The sequence below is a fragment of the Theropithecus gelada genome, chromosome 13 (genome assembly GCF_003255815.1).
Source record: "Theropithecus gelada isolate Dixy chromosome 13, Tgel_1.0, whole genome shotgun sequence".
Taxonomy (NCBI): domain Eukaryota; kingdom Metazoa; phylum Chordata; class Mammalia; order Primates; family Cercopithecidae; genus Theropithecus; species Theropithecus gelada.
Window position 1 is genome coordinate 94410894 of NC_037681.1, and position 18992 is coordinate 94429885.

An 18992-nucleotide genomic window follows, 5' to 3' on the forward strand; every position below is an offset into this window, starting at 1 on the left:
AAAAAAAAAAAAAAACCCCTAAAAAAAAAAAAAAAAAAAAAAAAAAAAAAAAAGAAAAATTTAAGACTGGAATAACAGATTTTTTTTTTTCCTGCAATGCTGTAATTACTGCAAATTTATCAGCAAAGAGGTAAACAGCAATGCAATTTTTCCTTAAGCTTGAACACATAAGGGAACACTAAAGAAACCTGATTAGACCTGAACTAATTAAAGTCACACCAGTAATATTCAGGCCAGCTCTGGTCTCTAGGTAGAATTCCAGGACAGGTTTGTATCACTGGGTCCATTCCCAATAGGCTGGATAGGAGAGTCCAGAGTAATTGTCAGGATACCACCTTCTTCTATTCTGGGCTGCCAGACTGGCATTGGGCTTCACATTCCAAGAGTACCTCCTGCGTGAACAGTCCTCTCCAGGAGGACCAGGAGGAGGGAGATGGCCTCTCTGGTAAACATGTGGATTCTGTGAAAATTTTCTTAAAGCAAAACAAAAAGTAATAAGCCATTACTAGGATTAGTACCATAATTTTTATTTATTTTAAATTTATATTTTCATAAAATACTTTAAATTTATAAATTTACAAAATAATATATATTCTACTGTTTTCTACCTGTGCGACCTTAGCAGATAAAACACTTAATTTTTATTTCCCTAACTTCTTTATAAAATGGGGCTAATAATACTTTTCACCTTCATGAGCTGTTATGAAGCTAAATTAAGAAAATACATTTCAATTTCCTACTATGCTCTGGCACACTGTGGATTCCCAGAAGCCTTTCCACCTTTCCCTACAGAGATAAATGCACGCCCATACTATTCTAATCAAATACTTTCTCTCCCAAAGTCTAGCAGGGTTGACATAAGATAGAATAAGCTATTTAGTACTGAAAACAGCTGCTTCCACTTTATAAACAAACATACATAAATTAATTATAAAGTGTGAAAAACTTTAAGCATGCTACATGCAACAAATTTGAAAAATTAGGATTTAAATTTACTTGTTTGAAAAGCAAGATCAGAAAATCTCAAATAATTATACAAAAGAAAATTTGGGGCTGGGTGTGGTGGCTCACACCTGTAATCCCAGCACTTTGGGAGGCCAAGGCAGGCGAATCACCTGAGGTTGGGAGTTCGAGACCAGCCTGACCAACATGGAGAAACCCCGTCTCTACTAAAATTATAAAGTTAGCTGGGTGTGGTGGTAGGCGCCTGTAATCCCAGCTACTTGGGAGGCTGAGGCAGGAGAATCATTTGAACCTGGGAGGTGGAGGTTGCGGTGAGCTGAGATCACACCACTACACTCCAGCCTGGGCAACAAGAGCAAAACTCCGTCTCGAAAAAGAAAATTTGGAAATCTGAGAAAAGAAAAACCCCCCACTGCAGAGCCCTCAATCCCACTTACTATAATTCAATTAGTTAGTATTTCCTTTTGTTCTTTTCCCTAGCATCTTTTTCTGACTGTTGAATCACAGCCTATTATTTTCACTTATCATAAATGAGCTAACACTTTCAGTGGCTTTATAAAATGTTACAGTATGGATATGATTATTTAGCTACATTCTCCACTGTTAGAAATACAGCAGTTACAAGTTTTTCCACAACCACAAATAATGCTGGGATTAACATTGCAAAACATATACTACTGTATCCTGAGCTAGCCCAGCATCTGACACACGGTAGGGAGTTTGAGAAATGTACTGAATGATTAATATAGTTTTTTCTGTATTTTGAAGTATTTCCTTAGTCTCAGAATGAAATCACTAGGTAAAGTATTTTTATGGTTCTTGAAATTGTGCTTCAAAAGGCTTATGCCAATTTTCAATGCTGTAAGCAACATGTTTTTGAAATGTTTGTTTTCATCTTTTTAAAATGTCAGTTTTTTTTAAGGTTTTTTCTTTTTTCTTTTTTAAACAAAAACAGGATTCCAGCATGTTGCCCAGGGTGGTCTGAAACTCCTGGGCTCAAGCAGTCCTCCCACTTCGGCCTCCCTAAGTGCTGGGATTACAGGTGTGAGCCAATGCGCCTGGCCTAAAAATGGCAATGTATTTTTGGAAGTGTTTACAATGTGCCAAACTGTTTAAATTCATGTTAACTGTCAGTAACAACCACTATGGGGTATGTATTATTAAAATATCTATCTGACTGATGGAAAAATGTAAATGTAGATAGGCTAAGTATCTTATCCAAGATCACAAAGCAGGCAAGTAACAGAGCCAAGATGCAAATCCAGGTCCAGCCTGACAACCACAATGGAGTGCTTATCAAAAACTGTTGCGAAACTGGCTGGGCGAGGCGGCTCATGCCTGTTTAATCCCAGCACTTTGGGAGGCTGAGGCAGGCGGATCACCTGAGGTCAGGAGTTCAAGACCAGCCTGGCCAACATGGTGAAACCCCCATCTCTATGAAAATACAAAAATTAGCTGGGCGTGGTGGTGGTGCCTGTAATCCCAGCTACTCGGGAGGCTGAAGCAGAACTGCTTGAACCTGGGAAGTGGAGGTTGCAGTGAGCCAAGATTGCACCACTGCACTCCAGTCTGGGTGACAGAGTGAGACTCTGTCTCCAAAAACAAACAAACAAAACTGTTGCTAAATTAATAGGCAAAGAATAATACCTTGCTATTTGTGATGGTTAATTTTAGGTGCCAACTTGACTGGGTTAAGAGATACCTAGATGGCTGGTAAAGTATTATTTCTGGGAGTGTCTGTGAGGGTGTGCCCAGAGGATACCGGTGTGTGAGTAGGTGGGAGGATCCACCCTTAGTATGGGTAGGTACCACCCAACAGGCTGGGGGCCTGGATAGAACAAAAAGGCAGAGGAAAGGCAAATTGTGCTCTCTCCTGGAGGTGGAATACCTTACCTTCTCCTACTCTTGGACATCAGAACTCCAGGCTTCATGGCCTTTGGACTTGAGGACTCACACCAGTGTCCTCTAACCTTTACCAGATTCCCAGGCCTTCAGCCTTGCATTGAGAGTTACTCCACTGGCTTCCCTGGTTCTGAGGCCTTCTGAGTTGGACAGAATGCTACGAGCTTCCCTGGTTCTCCAGTTTGCAGACAGCCTACCATGAAACTTCTCAGCTTTCATAAGTGCATAAGCTGATACCCCGAATAAAAAAGCCCCTCCTCCCATCCACCCACCCACCCATCCATCCATCCATCTATCCATCCATCTATCCATCCATCCGTCCATCATCCATCCATCCATCTATCCCTCCTACTGGTTCTATCATTCTGGAGAACTCATACTAATGTACCGCTTTAACCATACCGAGGCTTTCCCTATTTTCCAAGTGAAAATACTTTTGCTGTTTATCTGTTCAGATCCTTTGCAATTTCTCTATTAGGATTTTATTATTTTTCTTATAATTCATATCAACTCCTTAAATAACAATCTTCCTTATTCTAAAAACTATACTACATGAATGTAGCCTAAGAATATAAGATCCTTTTTGATAGCCACATCAAACTCTTGGCTTAAGTTTAAAATCAATGAAAATTTCTAAGTCCCTTTCCGAATTGCCTCTGAAAAGTCACATATTCCCTGTCCTGTAACTGATTTTCCAGTGCTAAATGCAAAATACAGAGCAGAATAATATCTCCTGGTTCAAACTGATCAGCAAGAATTCCTTATCGGCCGGGTGTGGTGGCTCATGCCTATAATCCCAGCACTTTGGAAGGCTGAGGCGGGTGGATCACAGGGTCAGGAGATCAAGACCATCCTGGCTAACACGGTGAAACCCCATCTCTACTAAAAATACAAAAAATTAGCCGAGTGTGGTGGCGGGGGCCTGTAGTCCCAGCTACTCAGGGGGCTGAGGCAGGAGAATTGCTTGAACCCAGGAAGTGGAGGTTGCAGTGAGCCGAGACTGTGCCACCATACTCCAGCCTGGACGACAGAGCAAGACTCTGTCTCCAAAAAAAAAGAAAAAAAGAATTCCTCATCAATATCATAACATGTTTTCATTAATTACAGTATTAATTTCTATCTCAATTCTAGAAAAGGGACAGCAGAGAGAGGTACCTGACTGATTGTTGCAAATTTTGGGTCTGGGTGTGGAAATGTCGAGGAGTTGAGTGACCCTGGATCTGATGTAGATTATACCTAGGTCCTCGTTTAACAGGCTTATTCATGGTGTGGACTGGTTGCATGAGATGTGCTGAGTCTTCAAAACTTGACCTGGGTACACTGGAATTCCAATTCCTTAAAGAGAATATTTCCACACAATATTACTGGTTTCCAAATTTAGTAGTCGATTTAGTGACTATACTTTGGCATATGAAAATAACAATTTCTTCCTTCTCCCATTCCTGTTTGTTTATGTCTCCCCCCGCCAAATAAACCAGCTACCAGAAGAATGGATATATGCAACTTAAATTATATAAAAAGAGATCTCCCTGACCCACAAATCTCACATATGTAACATAAGACTTACTTTCTGATAGGACCATTCTGAAGGTCTTCAATGTAGTTTTGTCTTTCTAAGCAATGTCCCCGGCACCTATTGAATACTGAGGAGAGGATAAACTGTTAGAAATAACTGTACAAAAAGCAAATCTTTCCAGAAAAAGCAAATTAAGCTGAAATTCACTATTCAAGCTGTTATATCTCACTACTTCCACATACATCTATAGACTTTTGGCAAGACTATCTTATACTGGAACAAACGAATTACAAACTTCTTTTTTTCCAAAATTTGAGAAATTCTTCTACATTTCCACCTTTAACTTTAATAAAAAGGGAAAAATAGTGACAACCCTCATACTTACATTCAATTGCATCATCTGGCCTCATGCCTTCTACATCAATCAAATATCTAACAAAACAACATAATTTGGGTCATTTATATATACGAAAAGAAAAAAATCAAGTTTTTTCAAAAAAGGTCCAATTTCAACTTACAGACATAGATATAAAAATCCTAAGAAAATATCAGCATATCGAATCCAGCAGTTATTAAAGAATGACATACTATGACCACAAAAAGACGTTTTTCAAGAATGTAAGGATGACCCAACTCCAGAAAATCTATTTATATTTTTATTTACATTAATGTAATTTAATAAACAAAAGGAAAGAAAGTGCAGAATCATTTTTTATCAAAACACTTTATACACTAAAAATAGAGACTTCCATAATATGACAGAGTATCAGAAACCAACAACAAACAAAAGACAAATTGGGAAAAATATTAACATTATATCTAAAAAATACTGTATAACCAACAGAAGGGCCAGAAACTTGGAAGTCACCATCACTGTCAGCCACTTCTTCCATACTCTTATCTTCAATTCACCACCAACTCCTGACAACAATATTACCTAAATATCTCTATAGAATATATCTGTATCTTTACACCAAAATGACCACCATGCCCTGGTCCAATCCATCATTATGCCTCAATTCCTACAAACACCTCCCAACTTGTCTCCTTGCTTCTACCTCTTTCCCTCTGCAGTGTATTCTCCACTCAACAGCAAAATGATAGGTTGAAAATACAAATTTGTATATATTCCCCACACTCATCCCCAACAAAAAAAATTCAATGGTTTTCTCTTGCTCTTAAGGTAGTGACTAAAACCCTAAACATAGCTCTGCATGGTTTTAGCTCCTGCCCATATTTCCAGCTCCATTTTAATGCCATACTACTCCCATGGCCCAGTCTCCCTGGCCAGCTCCTCCAACACAGTATGTTTTCCTGTTACATGGTCTCCACTGATCCTTAGGTTCAGAATTCTCTCCACGACATCCTTACCTGGTTAACACCTACTCATACTTCAGATATTTGCTCAGACCTTCCCACAGAAACCTCTAGCCCTCTTGTTGAAGTCAAATCCTCCATATTCTACGCTCCCATTGTACCACATCACTCTCCTTCTCAGCACTTGTTGGAGTTGTAATGCTATAGGCATGTGTGTGATTCTTTAATATCTACTCCCTCCCTAGACTGTTAGGATGCACAAAGAGCAGCTAGAGTCTCTTTGCTAGCACCCAGCACAGTGCCTACACATAATAGATGCTCAAGAGATATTTTCTGAATGAACAAACATAACTCAGTGCAGTGTGGCAACACCCATAAAAAGCATTAAGGACACATACTATTTGATTCAGAAATTCTATTTTGAGTGAAATTACCTCCGGGGCTACGGCATATGTATTCAAAAATATTTACATATAAATGTTTACTACTTCAATGTTTTATAATATCAAAAACTTCTGACTTTTGTGTTCATCGGTATGCAAAGAACAACGCAGCCCTTAAAAAGAATGAGTCCAAGTATTTTCATAGAAAGATGTCTATCACGTATTAAATTAAAAAACAGAGTATCTAACTATTATACCATTCAATAACATGTACACTTGTATCTGCATTTTTAGAGTCTGAAAAGATGTGTACTAAATTATTAATGGTGGTAATCTCTGGGTGGGGAGCAAGACTGCCTTCTACTTCATGTATTTCTATACCGGTTGCATTTTTTACAACAAGCTTACATTACCATTGTAAACAGACAAAAACAACTTTAAAATGGTCTGCCTCTGGGGTTGGCAACTTACCTGCAAATAAGGTAGCCGGTCCTGTTTAAACCATGAGTACAGTGGACACCAATAAGTTTGTCTATAAAAAGAAAATACAGGTTTAAGTAACTGAAGTAGATACACAAGTGTATAACATTATCACTGCCCTGAAAATGAATAACTCTCAAGAGGAATTGTTTTTTCTAGGAACATACTATAAAGAATCATCTAAGAGAAAGCCAAAACTCACTGCTTCTGGGAAACTTTGCATAGTCCCAATTAGACTCAGTGATGTAAACTGCAGGCCTGGTCAGACACTAACAGCTAAAACTGCAATGAGACAAACCCATCTATCTTCAAACAGAATGCCCATCAGCAACTGATTTAATTACACAAAAAGGGAGTGAAAGCAACAACAGGCTAAGAGAAGAATGAAATTTGTTTCTGAATGAAACAAATGAAATGCCTTCACTCTTGATATTGAATATTAAGGACAGTTTCCATAGTACTCTTGAGTTACCAAAGAACTTCTATTCCTTCTCTTGTTCAGTGCTCCACACACGCCACAGGTCTACTTGCTCTGTGAAGCACTCAGGTAAATAGCACTATTCACATTTTACAATGAAAAGGCAAGGCTTGGAGATGTAAGTCAAAAGCAGGCAAACAGTACAAGACTAGAATCAAGTCTAAGATTACATTATATCACAGTATTTCTTAGTTCATCCTTTTAAAAGCTTACATGAAGAATTTAAGTCTTCATATAATTTAAAAAATTATATGAGGAATTAAATTTAAAAACATGTAGTTTATCTTTGCAAAATCTGTGTCCGTGACTAGGTAGCGTCTGGTGAAGAAGGCACTCATCAGCCAGGTGTGGTGACTCATGCCTGTAATCCCAGCACTTTCCAGCCTGGCCAACATGGCGAAACCACATCTCTACTAAAGTACAAAAAATTAGCCGGGTTTTGTGGCGGATGCCTGTAATCCCAGATACTCAAAAAATAAATAAAATAAAATAAAAAATAAGGCACTCGGCTGGGGGCGGTGGCTCACGCCTGTAATCCTGGCACTTTGGGAGGCCGAAATGGGTGGATCACTTGAGGTCAGGAGTTCGAGACCAGCCTGGCCAATATGGCGAAACCCCATCTCTACTAAAAATATAAAAACTAGCCGTGTGTGTGGTGGTGGGCGCCTGTAATCCCAGCTACTCGGGAGGCTGAGGCAGGAAAATTGCTTGAACCCAGGAAATGGAGGTTGCAGTGAGCTAACATGGTGCTACTGTACTCCAGCCTCGGTGACACAGTGAGACTCCGTCTCAAAAAAAAAAAAAAAGAAAAGAAGAAAGAAGGCACTCATCATTGCCTGCCTGGATTACTACAACAAACTAATCTCCCTACTTCCATCTCAACTGATCCTCCATATAGCAGATGTTATTCTAAAACATAAGCCTGGCTGGGTTGTTTTTGCTTAAAAATCTCAATTTAGCATAACATGAAGCCCAAATTTAGCATGGCATTTAGAATCCTTCATAAACTGATATCAATCTGTCTTTCCAACTGATCTAAGTTCACAATGATCCTAACTATGATTTACAAGGGTCAATATGATCCACCTCTCTTCTGCCCACCCCCAACCTCTCTGATCCTGTTTCTCCTGCTCTTACCCTCACTCACTCCACTCCAGCCACACTGGGCTGTTTAACATTCCTCAAACATGCCTAGCATAGTCATGCCTCAGGGGCTTTGCACCTGCTGTTCCCTCTGCCTTAGAACACTCCTCCCCAGACACTCAATGGCTTGGTTCATTACTTCCTTTAAGGTTCTGCTCAAATGACATCTTCATAAAGAGGCCTTCCTAATCACTCACCTCTTCCCTCACCCCTTTATCGTGTTTTGTTATTCTCCAAAGCACTTATCACCACATATATTCCATATATTTATTAGGTTATTTCTCTCCCCTACTAGAATGTAAAGTATATAAGGGCAAGGACTTTGTTCTATTTCCACTTTTTAGAAAAGTGACTTCAACATAGGTTATACAATTATTTGTTGAAAATGTACATATGAATTCCATGCCTTTTCACATTATCTTCTAGTTACACAGGAGGCTGCGTCTCCATGGCTTTAAGCCCTGTGCCTTTTGTGCCTAATCCCCAAAACTAGGCTGTCCTTATCTCATCCTGGCAAAATTCTCGTCCCTGCAGCTCGAATGTTGTATCCTGTCAGGTCTTCCTCAATCTCCTCTATATTCTCACTGCACTTAATTTATTCTTTTATTATGATGAACTGTCTTTTTTGTCCTTTTTTTTTTTTCCCCCCCCGAGACGGAGTCTTGCTCTGTCGCCCAGGCTGGGGTGCAGTGGTGCAATCTCGGCTTACTGCAAGCACCGCCTCCCGGGTTCACGCCATTCTCCTGCCTCAGCCTCCCGAGTAGCTGGGACTACAGGCGCCCACCACCATGCCCGGCTAATTTTTTTTTTTTTTTTTTTTTTTTGTATTTTTAGTAGTGATGGAGTTTCACCCTGTTAGCCAGGATGGTCTTGATCTCCTGACCTTACGATCCGCCCCGCCCGCCTCTGCCTCCCAAAGTGCGGGGATTACAGGCATGAGCCACCGCGCCCAGCTTTTTTGTTCTATAATTAACCCACATCTTAAGCCACATGCACTACATGTTTATTTTCCTAGATAACTGTGAACTGCTATAATAAAAAACAAAGACTGCTATCACTTATGTGTCTTCATGCTCTAACAACAAATCTAAAAGGATCTCAGTGTTTACTGAATCAATTTGTTTTCTCAGTCCCTACTAGTTCCAGAAGAGAGTGGAGAGTGCAGTGTCCTCTTTTTATCAGTGAGCCTGGTATCTGTGGGAAGGGATTATAGCAGAGGTAGCTAAAACTGATTACAAACAAGGTCCCAAACCTGCTATGGTAGTGGGTACTGCAAGACTTAGACAGTCAGCACAATTCAGCGGAAGACCAACATGAAGTTCAGTCTATCCAACTGACTACAATCAGTGTAATATGTGAACAACTAAGATTTAAAAATGTGTTCTCATGTATTCATAAGGACCTCCTAGCCCTCACAGAACAAATGAAGTGCTATATAAAAATTTCACACACAAGAGTCTGGAAGCAGTGAATAGGCCATCAGCTGTAACCTCGTATCTTAAAAGGTAGTATTTCTGTGACGACAGCTTACACAAATGAGAAAGCCAAACCTCTCAAGTTTTAAAGTTAAAGTACAGGGGAAGATCTGTGAACAAGGTTTGACATAATTAAAAGCTAGTGTCTACATTAAGTGAGTGACTGGGTTACAATTTGAAATTTGATCTTCAAACCCACTGATCCAGTCTCTATCTCTCACCTTCCATTCCCTATCTTCCCATCTCTGTTTCTATTCTTTCTCCACTACTCCATCACATTTTTTAAAAAGGAGTATTTACTGTCAGATTTATGTAATAAAGTGTACACTCCTCAAGCTAAATTTGGAAAGAAGACAAATGCAGCCTTTGTCCTGTGGGTGCCAGTGGCTTTCCAAAGACAAAAGCTTCTTCAGTCTTAAAATATGGCAAATATCATGTTCTTTCTAGCAGGTAGATACCAGAAAAAGGCAACTGGATCCTTAAGAAAAAGAACCTATTAAGTTCTATTTTTAAAAGAGTAAGGTAAATCTTAAAGCAGGAACAAGAAAGCACTAGCCTTTGGCTTAAGTTCTCCCGTGTGAAGAATAAGAGGTGGTGGTATCCTTCCCCATCTGCACTCAAAGCAGAAAAACAGCAGAAATAGCTTAAATACCTATGACAAAGGGGCAATTTCACTGGCGCGCTCCTTCTTGTTTTGCGTCTGTCCCATTCCTAATCTTTGCCCTTTCTTGTCTCTTTCACATAACTCTAAGACTCAGAGTTTTTAAATCTTTTCTTCTACCTCTCACTTCTTAACAAACATACAAGACAAAAATAACATTTTAATTTTATTGTATATTTCCCATTCAAATTAAAAAAGAGAGAAAGATGAGTTAGTTCAGTTCTTCAGCTCATATTTTGCACTAAAACTAATTTAACTTTCCAAAGCAAGTTAAATTATTTGTGATCAACAAAAGGAAAAACATCTTACCCTATTAGCACCACCTCACATTTTCATCATCTTAGCATCATATATAATGGGTCAAAGGTTAGAACTATAAAAAATACCAAAAATCCCCAACCTCATTCATAATGCACACCGCAGTTCAGATAAGAACAAAAACTCACCATTATCTTTATTTTCTTTCAAAAACCCATTAACAGCGTGTTTGAATTTACAAATAGTCTCGTCATCAGGCACTTGATGTCCAACTGTAAATATTTTTAAGTAAAGAACAGATTCTGGCAAATCCTATAAAGCAAAACCATAAAAGATGTGCATTATTTCATTTGTAGAGAAATAATTAAAGAGTAATTAGGGAACCCAGAATATAAGCCAAGAGATTATAACAAACTTAATACGCCAGTATCAGAACATGCAATTCTGATAAAAGAGCTATTTTTTCCAACACTGACTTCAAGCAGAAAGTATCACTTGATTTTCAATAAAACTACATAATAGTCAATAGGTATACAAAACTGAAAGCAAATTCCATGTGAATGAATGCAAATTTAACTATAAATTATATAAACAGTTCCATTTAATATTTTACAATTCAAGGGCCCGTGCCTTCATAAAGCAGCTATGATTTAAGTAGAAGAGTAGAGAACAGAGTCAGAAGAACTTGGATTTGAATTGTGAGACAGAGGGAATTCCAGGCACTATTGAGAACTGATATCCTTGGGGTGGGAGAAAAGTAGATACAGATAAAAGACAGAAGAGGCTAAGTGAAAATCATTTTAACCACCCATAAGTGTGGTATAGTTCAGCGGCATTACATTCACAGTATTGTGTAACCATCACCACTGTCTATACCCAAAACTTTTTCTTCATCCCCGACAAAAAGACTTTGACCATTAAACCGTAATTCCCTTTTCTCCCCACCTCGTAGATCCTTTAGTCTGTTTTCTGTCTCTGTGAATTAGTCTATTCTAGGTACTTCGTAAAAGTGGAATCATATATTTGTCCCTCTGTGTCTGGTTTATTTCACTAAGCATGTTTTTAGGGTTCATCCATATTGTAGCGTGTATTAAATTTCTTTTTTATGGCTGAATGATATTCCATTGTGTGCAGATACTGTTTTGTGTATCCATTCACCTACTGATGGACACTTGGGTTGTTTCCACCTTTTGGCCATTGTGAAAAATGCTGCTGTGAACACTGGTGTACAAGTATTTGTTTAAATCCTTGCTTTCAGTTCTTTTAGAACTGAAGCTCTGAGTTCAAATGGAAAGTATCAGCATGAACTCATGATGTACTTTAAAAACAAACATATTTCTTAGCACCATCCACAGAAAAAGACTAGTAACAATGAGCCTAGGAGCACTGAGCACCTCTAGCACTCAGACTCTAATCTTTAAATAGCATTCCCACCAAACAGGAATCAAAGCTCCTTGGGAAAATGGCTGAGTTCAGGGTAGAACAGGAAATGTACAAGATAAGCCTGGAATTTTTTTCATACAAACAGCAAAGAAAGAGTAATCAAAGGTACTAGGGTTGTGTCAAAAGGACTCAGGAGACAATCTAACAAGCTCCAACTCTCCAAAGATAGGGCCTCAATTTGTGCTTCAATTAAAAAAAGAGAGAAATAACTACATTCGAGTTTTAAGTCATCCTTTTTCAAGCCTGTTTTATCTTCTGTAAAATTATGTATTAATTGTAACCATTTTATCCTCTGAGCTTAGCAAAGAAAAAGCACTCAATAGGAGATATTAGTACAACTGCTACTTTATCAGCACAGGATTGTTGAGAGGATTAACTACGTTAATACATGTGAAAGCACTTTTTTTTTTTTTTTTGAGACGGAGTCTCGCTCTGTCACCCAGGCTGGAGTGCAGTGGCCGGATCTCAGCTCACTGCAAGCTCCTCCTCTCGGGTTCACGCCATTCTCCTGCCTCAGCCTCCCGAGTAGCTGGGACTACAGGCAACCGCCACTTTGCCCGGCTAGTTTTTTGTATTTTTTAGTAGAGACGGGGTTTCACTGTGTTAGCCAGGATGGTCTCGATCTCCTGACCTCGTGATCCGCCCGTCTCGGCCTCCCAAAGTGCTGGGATTACAGGCTTGAGCCACCGCGCCCAGCGCACTTTTTTTTTTTTGAGACGGAGTCTTGCTCTGATACCCAGGCTGTCATGCAGTGGCATGATCTTGGCTCACTGCAACCTCTGCTTCCCAGGTTCAAGAGATTCTCCTGCCTCAGCCTCCTCAGTAGCTGAGATTACAGGCATGTGCCACCCACACCTGGCTAATTTTTTTGAATTTTTAATGGAGACGGGGTTTCACCATGTTGGCCAGGCTGCTCTCGAACTCCTGACCTCAGGTGATCCACCCGCCTCAGCCTCCCAAAGTGCTGGGATTACAGGTATGAATCACCGCATCCGGCTGAAAGTACTTTTTAAATGGCAAACTGCTGTACAAATATTAACAAATATTAGATGTTACTGTTTCCAAAAGCCATAGAACTGGTCAGAAGAAGGATCATTCTTTCGCACCAAGATGCTAAACGGGGCCAACAGAACATATGAATCCCTGTATTGTATCAACAGATACTGGGAAAAGAAATCATAAACTCAGAAAACTTTCTTTTACATGATGCTTACACATGCTCAAGCAATGGCTTAAAATAAGTGCTAAGAAATATTGGATATTCCTTTCTTTCCTCCAGGCCACTGCTAGTATTAATAAGTTTACTTCATTTTCAAAATATAGAATATGGAAGCTTATAGAATTTCTTAGGCACACACAGAGCCTACTGCCAAATATTTTAGTTCAATTCATGTCTTCAATTTCATTTGAGACAGCAATTAAAAACATGTAATTAAAGAAATCACTTGGTTCTCTTTTAAACTTACTACCCATCAGAGAAGGCCAGGCTTCACGTTAGCACAAGATGATTACTGAATTATTACTGAATTACTATAAATTATTTCAGGATCAGAATGAAGAACGTTCTTTTCAATGAAGGGTTCCACTTACCTCCGGTTTATAATAGCGTTGAGTATATGTTAAATCAATAATCAGTCCAAGTTCTTCATTTTGTTCTCGGATTTTGTTAAAAAGATCCAAAGGGGAAAAGCATTCTTCCGGAGCAAGTTTCTTTTCAAAACTCTGTCAGAGAGAATGAAACAAGAGCAAACATGTGCTTAAAATCCTGCACTGCATTAGGCATTTATTCAAGTCCTGTGATGCTAACATATAACGAGATTAAAAGGAAAGTTTCCATTCTCCTGGAACACAGAAGGTATGTTATAACAATCCTTTCTTCCCGAGTGGTCAGAAAGAAAAAAATAAGCCCACTTCTATATGTGTATTTCTGTATTTGTTTCATGTTAGTCTCCTAATCAGACTGCAAACACCCAGATTTTATTCACCACTGTATCTCCAGCTCCAAGTGGAGTACCTATCATATTTAGTGCTTATAAATATATCTTTCTTTCTTTTTGAAACAGGGTGTTGCTCTGTCATCCAGGCTGGAGTACAGTGACACAAATATGGCTTACTGCAGCCTCCACCTCCCGGGCTCAAGCAATCCTCCCACGTCAGCCTCCCAAGTAGCTGGGACTACAAGCACGAACCACCACACCTGGCCTTTTTTTTTTTTTTTTAAAGAGATAGGGTTGGCCGGGCGCAGTGGCTCATGCCTGTAATCCCAGCACTTTAGGAGGTGGGAGGATCACGAGGTCAGGAGATTGAGACCATCCTGGCTAACACAGTGAAACCCCGTCTCTACTAAAAATACAAAAAATTAGCCGGGCGTGGTGGTGGGCGCCTGTAGTCCCAGCTACCCGGAGGCTGAGGCAGAAGACTGGCATGAACCCGGGAGGCAGAGCTTGCAGTGAGCCGAGATCGCGCCACTGCACTCCAGCCTGGGTGACAGAGCAAGACTTCGTCTCAAAAAAAAAAGAGATAGGGTCTCGCCATCTTGCCATGTAGCCCAGGCTGATCTCAAACTCCTGAGCTCAAGCAATCCTCCTGTCTCAGCCTCACAAAAAAATATTTGTTACATGTCTACATATACGATGGCTTTCATTGCTGAATATTCTTTTATGTATGTGGCTTATTTTTGAACTTTGTGCTCTGTTCCCTCAATCTGTCTGGCTACTCAGGGGCCAGCAATGTACTTTTTAAAAAATAGACTAGTTTGGCTGGGCGCAGTGGTGCACACCTGCAATCCCAGCACTTTGGGAGGCCAAGGCGGGCAGATCACGAGGTCAGGAGATTCAGACCATCCTGGTTAATACGGTGAAACCCCATCTCTACTAAAAACACAAAAAAATCAGCCAGGTGTGGTGGCAGGCACCTGTAGTTCCAGCTACTCAGGAGGCTGAGGCAGGAGAATGGCGTTAACCCAGGAGGCAGAGCTTGCAGTGAGCCAAGATCGCGCCACTGCACTCCAGCCTGGGCGACAGAGTGAGATGCCATCTCAAAAAAAAAAAAAAAAAAAAGGCCTAGTTTTCAGAGCAGTTTTAGGTTCACAGCAAAACTGAGCCAAAAGGCCAGGCAGCTCCCACGTGTACTTTGCCTTCCCCACCCTACCCAGACTCCCCCACTATCCACATTCCATACCAGTGTGGTCCATTTGTTACAAATGAAGAACCAACTTTGACACATTGTTATCACCAAAGTCTAGAGGTTAGGTATGCATGACTCATTCTATGTTATGCATTGTATGTATATATTATGTTATGTATATTTTGCCACACCAAAAAAAAAAAATGAGAGAAAGAACTAAGTTCAAGTTTTGATTCTTCCTTCTCTGAGCCTGTTTCATTATCTACAAAATAATTTATTAGTTGTAACCACCTATCCGCTGAGCTTAGTGCAGAATAAGCACTCAGTAAGAGATATTAGTACTACCGTTACTTCATCAGCATAGGATTGTGAAATACATTAATATATGTAAACCCCTTTTATGTATCCACCCTTACAGTATCACACAGAATAGTTTCACTTCCCTAAAAATTCCCCGTGTCTCCAACACCACCTTCTTTTTGGAGACAAGGTCTTGCTCTGTTGCCCAGGCTGGAGTACAGTGGCACGATGACGGCTCACTGCAGCCTTGACCTCCTGGGCTCAACTGATTCTCCCACCTCAGCCTCCTGAGCAGCTGAGACTACACGCACACACTACCACACCTGGTTAATTTTTGTACTTTTTGTAGAGACAGGGTTTCGCAATGTTGCCCAGGCTGGTCTAAAACTCCTGGCCTCAAGCGATACACCCACTTTGCCTCCCAAACTACTGGGATTACAAACATGATCCAACAGGCCTGGCCTGAAACGACTCATTTTTAAGCCCAGACACGCAGAGAAGCTGACACAGCAGCTGAAAAAGGAAATCTGATCTATGAGTCACAAATTAAGTAAATTCCCAAAACGTTTCAAGTGGGCTTCTCCTAATACTAATCTGAGCTATGCTGGGGAAGTCTAATAAGACATGGAATCTAGAAAACAATTATTTGTCTTCAGCTTCTCATCTTTTTTATGGCTGTCAAAAGCTTTCCCCTCCTATCCCTCCTATTCCTTTCCTAAACAAAAACACAATCTTCAGATTTTCCCCACTGAGATCCTGACCTTGATGATCTGGGGGATATTTCTGATTGTGACCATGGGAGGAAAGGAGTCCCAATGGCATTCAGTGGGTAAGGGTTACAAATTCTAAACAACTTGCCAAATTCAGGACAGTCCTACAAATGTGTCCCACATCCTGAATTGCTTTTGGATGTCCTATTCAACATTAATATAGATAAAAAGCTGTTCATATTTAGCGTGGCCTTAGAACCTAACTCCATTTCACAAATAAACACAAAGTATTTTTTGTACAATATTAATACATATTGAATTTTCCAGGATAATAATCACCTTATTAACCAAATGAAGATTATACTTTGTTTTGTTTGGAAATCTATTACGGAAACTCCTACCACTAAAGCAATATAAGCCACCTAGATCAGTCTACACTTGTAGTTCTTGAATTCATTGCGCAGGCAACTATGTCTTTTAATTCAGTCATGTCCAAACATTTATATATTGAAATAAATATTATTGTATTATAAATTACTTTTATTTTTTATATTATAGTTAGGGTGTTAATTGGTATTTTTGTTTAAAATATGAAGTAGGTTGTATGTACCTATGAACTTCATTTCAGGATAGTAAAGGGGTCATTACAAAGTATTTGCTATAAAAAGAGAAAATGGAATGTGATAGAGCGGAGAACAGTGTTCTGCATGGTGAACTCAGATACCTGAAAGAATACTGAATTAACTTTTGCTTACCTTTTGCAAGGGAACTTTGAAAGCAATGAAACGAGTCCCAGGCATCCGCTGTCCAACTGGGAGATAGTCTTTCCACCTATTAGATACATTTTTTTTGTTAGGCAAATTGTATGTCAGCCTTGTTTCCTTGCATAGAATAAGGCTTCCTGAAAATGGGAATCACAGCCCACAGAACATGTCCTCTCTTCTCTCCGCTTTGCATTTCGCCACTCCACTTATTAAACTCCACCAAGTAACAACCTATACTGCCCTCCTCTCCTGTTTCCCCATCATGAAAACGAACACAAGCCAACAAAACAGTACAACTCAAATAAGGCCTATATAAAACCAGAGATACCCAGAACTCCTGTATCTCTGTTAAACTTGGCCCAGTACCAGAAACTAAAGTGCCATTAATACAAAAATATTCACTGAAATAGTTCAAATTCAATTATTTCACTTCACGGTTTTAGTTTTCATACGACTGATGACATCAAGTTCAATTAGTAGGAAACTTCAAGTCCATATTTTAAGAGAAAACCTGCTAGAAGAGGGGCTGTGAACTTCACTTAATAATGCTAGGAACTGGCCAGGCGCGGTGGCCCACGTCTGTAATCCCAGCACTTCGGGAGGCTGAGGCAGGTGGACCACCTGAGGTCAGGAGTTGAGGCCAGCCTGACCCACATGGTGAAACCTCGTCTCTACTAAAAATACAAAAAAATTAGCCGGGTGTGGTAGCGGGCGCCTGTAATCCCAGCAACTTGGGAGGCTGAGGCAGGAGAATCGCTTGAAACCGGGAGGCGGAGGTTGCAGTGAGCCGAGATTGGACCACTGCACTCCAGCCTGGCAGACATCCTACTCAAAGAGCGAAAATCCCTCTCAAAAACAAAAACAAAACAAAACAAAAAAACAGATTGGAAGAAAACAAACAGAAGATTCACTGCAATTAGAACCCAACTGCAATAGATCAGGCAAGACCTGTATTAGGGTACTGACAGAAAGTGACAGTCAAAAGATAGGAGATAAAATGAAGAGAATTTATTGAGGTATGAGATGGTGGAGGATGGTCGCAAGGAGTAAAAACTGTTCACTGCACCTACCTGCAAAGTCTCAAAATTAATCATTTGTACGTATAAAGGAGTATATTTCAAACGAGGCCTGTTAGGAAGTAAAGTATGTTCGTTGTGATTTCTGGAAACAATACAAACCAACTTTCCATGTGAGATCTCAGGGCACTACTACTGCTGGGTTCCTAACTCAAACCATTACCCTTTCCGTGCCAACGTTAACAAGGAACTGAGGAGATTCCATCTTGGGAATTAAGGAGTGTCCCCAACACTAACAGTCCCACCTTAAAGCAATCCTTCCGTATTTTACCTAAGAGCAATGGCCAGAACCTCCCTTTTACAAGAATATGGAGAAATCACAGGACCTTACAGACATCGCCCCTTTCAGCTACAGCGGGTGGCGCAGAGGGTCAAAGCCTCAAAGCAAGGGACGGACAAGTCAAGCTTGCGACGGCAAGAGTGGCAGGCAGAGACCACAAACGATGAAGCCCAGACCCAGAAACCACGAGCTGGAAAGGCCACGCCAAGGGACCAAGACATATTTACCTTTCCGGGATGTGGTTTCCGCCCTTCTTCTTGGCTGAGGAGCGTCCTGAAAAGTCGCGTCCCCGACCCCAGCCACTGCGGGGATGATGCCACTGGCTCATGTGGGTCCCAAGAAGCCGCCCACCCAATGCCAAGCCGGCCAAAAGCGCCAGTCCGGCGCCCTCAGTGCCAGGATAAGACCCTAGACCGGAAGAGACTCGGCAGCCACCCACGCAGCGCTCCAGCGTCTCGCTATTGCGCATGTGCCACCGCCGGTCGTGATGGCGTAACCACGCTGGCTTACTGAGACTCCTGATTTGTAAACAGGACTTTGGTGACCACAGCGCCCTCTTTAACCAGAGGCCGGTAGCACTGGTCAATAAGGGCGTGTTTGCACCCTTCAGAATTCAAACAGTGAGGCACGGGGAAGGGCCTCTGCCAGATCTGTCCCCCGCCCCGGTTCCTTGGGTGTTCTTCTAGATAGCTACCAGTGCTTACATTCACATTTTGC

The 18992-nt window shown here is 40.6% G+C and overlaps 1 protein-coding gene across 1 annotated transcript; it reads right to left on the bottom strand.

Moving 5' to 3' along the window:
- Nucleotides 1-86: 86 nt before the first annotated feature.
- Nucleotides 87-18780, bottom strand: DUSP11 (dual specificity phosphatase 11). The gene is made up of 9 exons (XM_025355020.1): nucleotides 18503-18780; nucleotides 16911-16986; nucleotides 13610-13741; nucleotides 10765-10888; nucleotides 6553-6613; nucleotides 4767-4813; nucleotides 4433-4508; nucleotides 4021-4200; nucleotides 87-473 (listed from the first exon to the last, which is right to left on the bottom strand). The coding sequence occupies exons 1-9, from the start codon at nucleotides 18742-18744 to the stop codon at nucleotides 275-277; spliced, it is 1137 nt and encodes a 378-aa protein (XP_025210805.1). The 5' UTR covers nucleotides 18745-18780; the 3' UTR covers nucleotides 87-274.
- Between the last annotated feature and the right edge of the window lie 212 nt (nucleotides 18781-18992).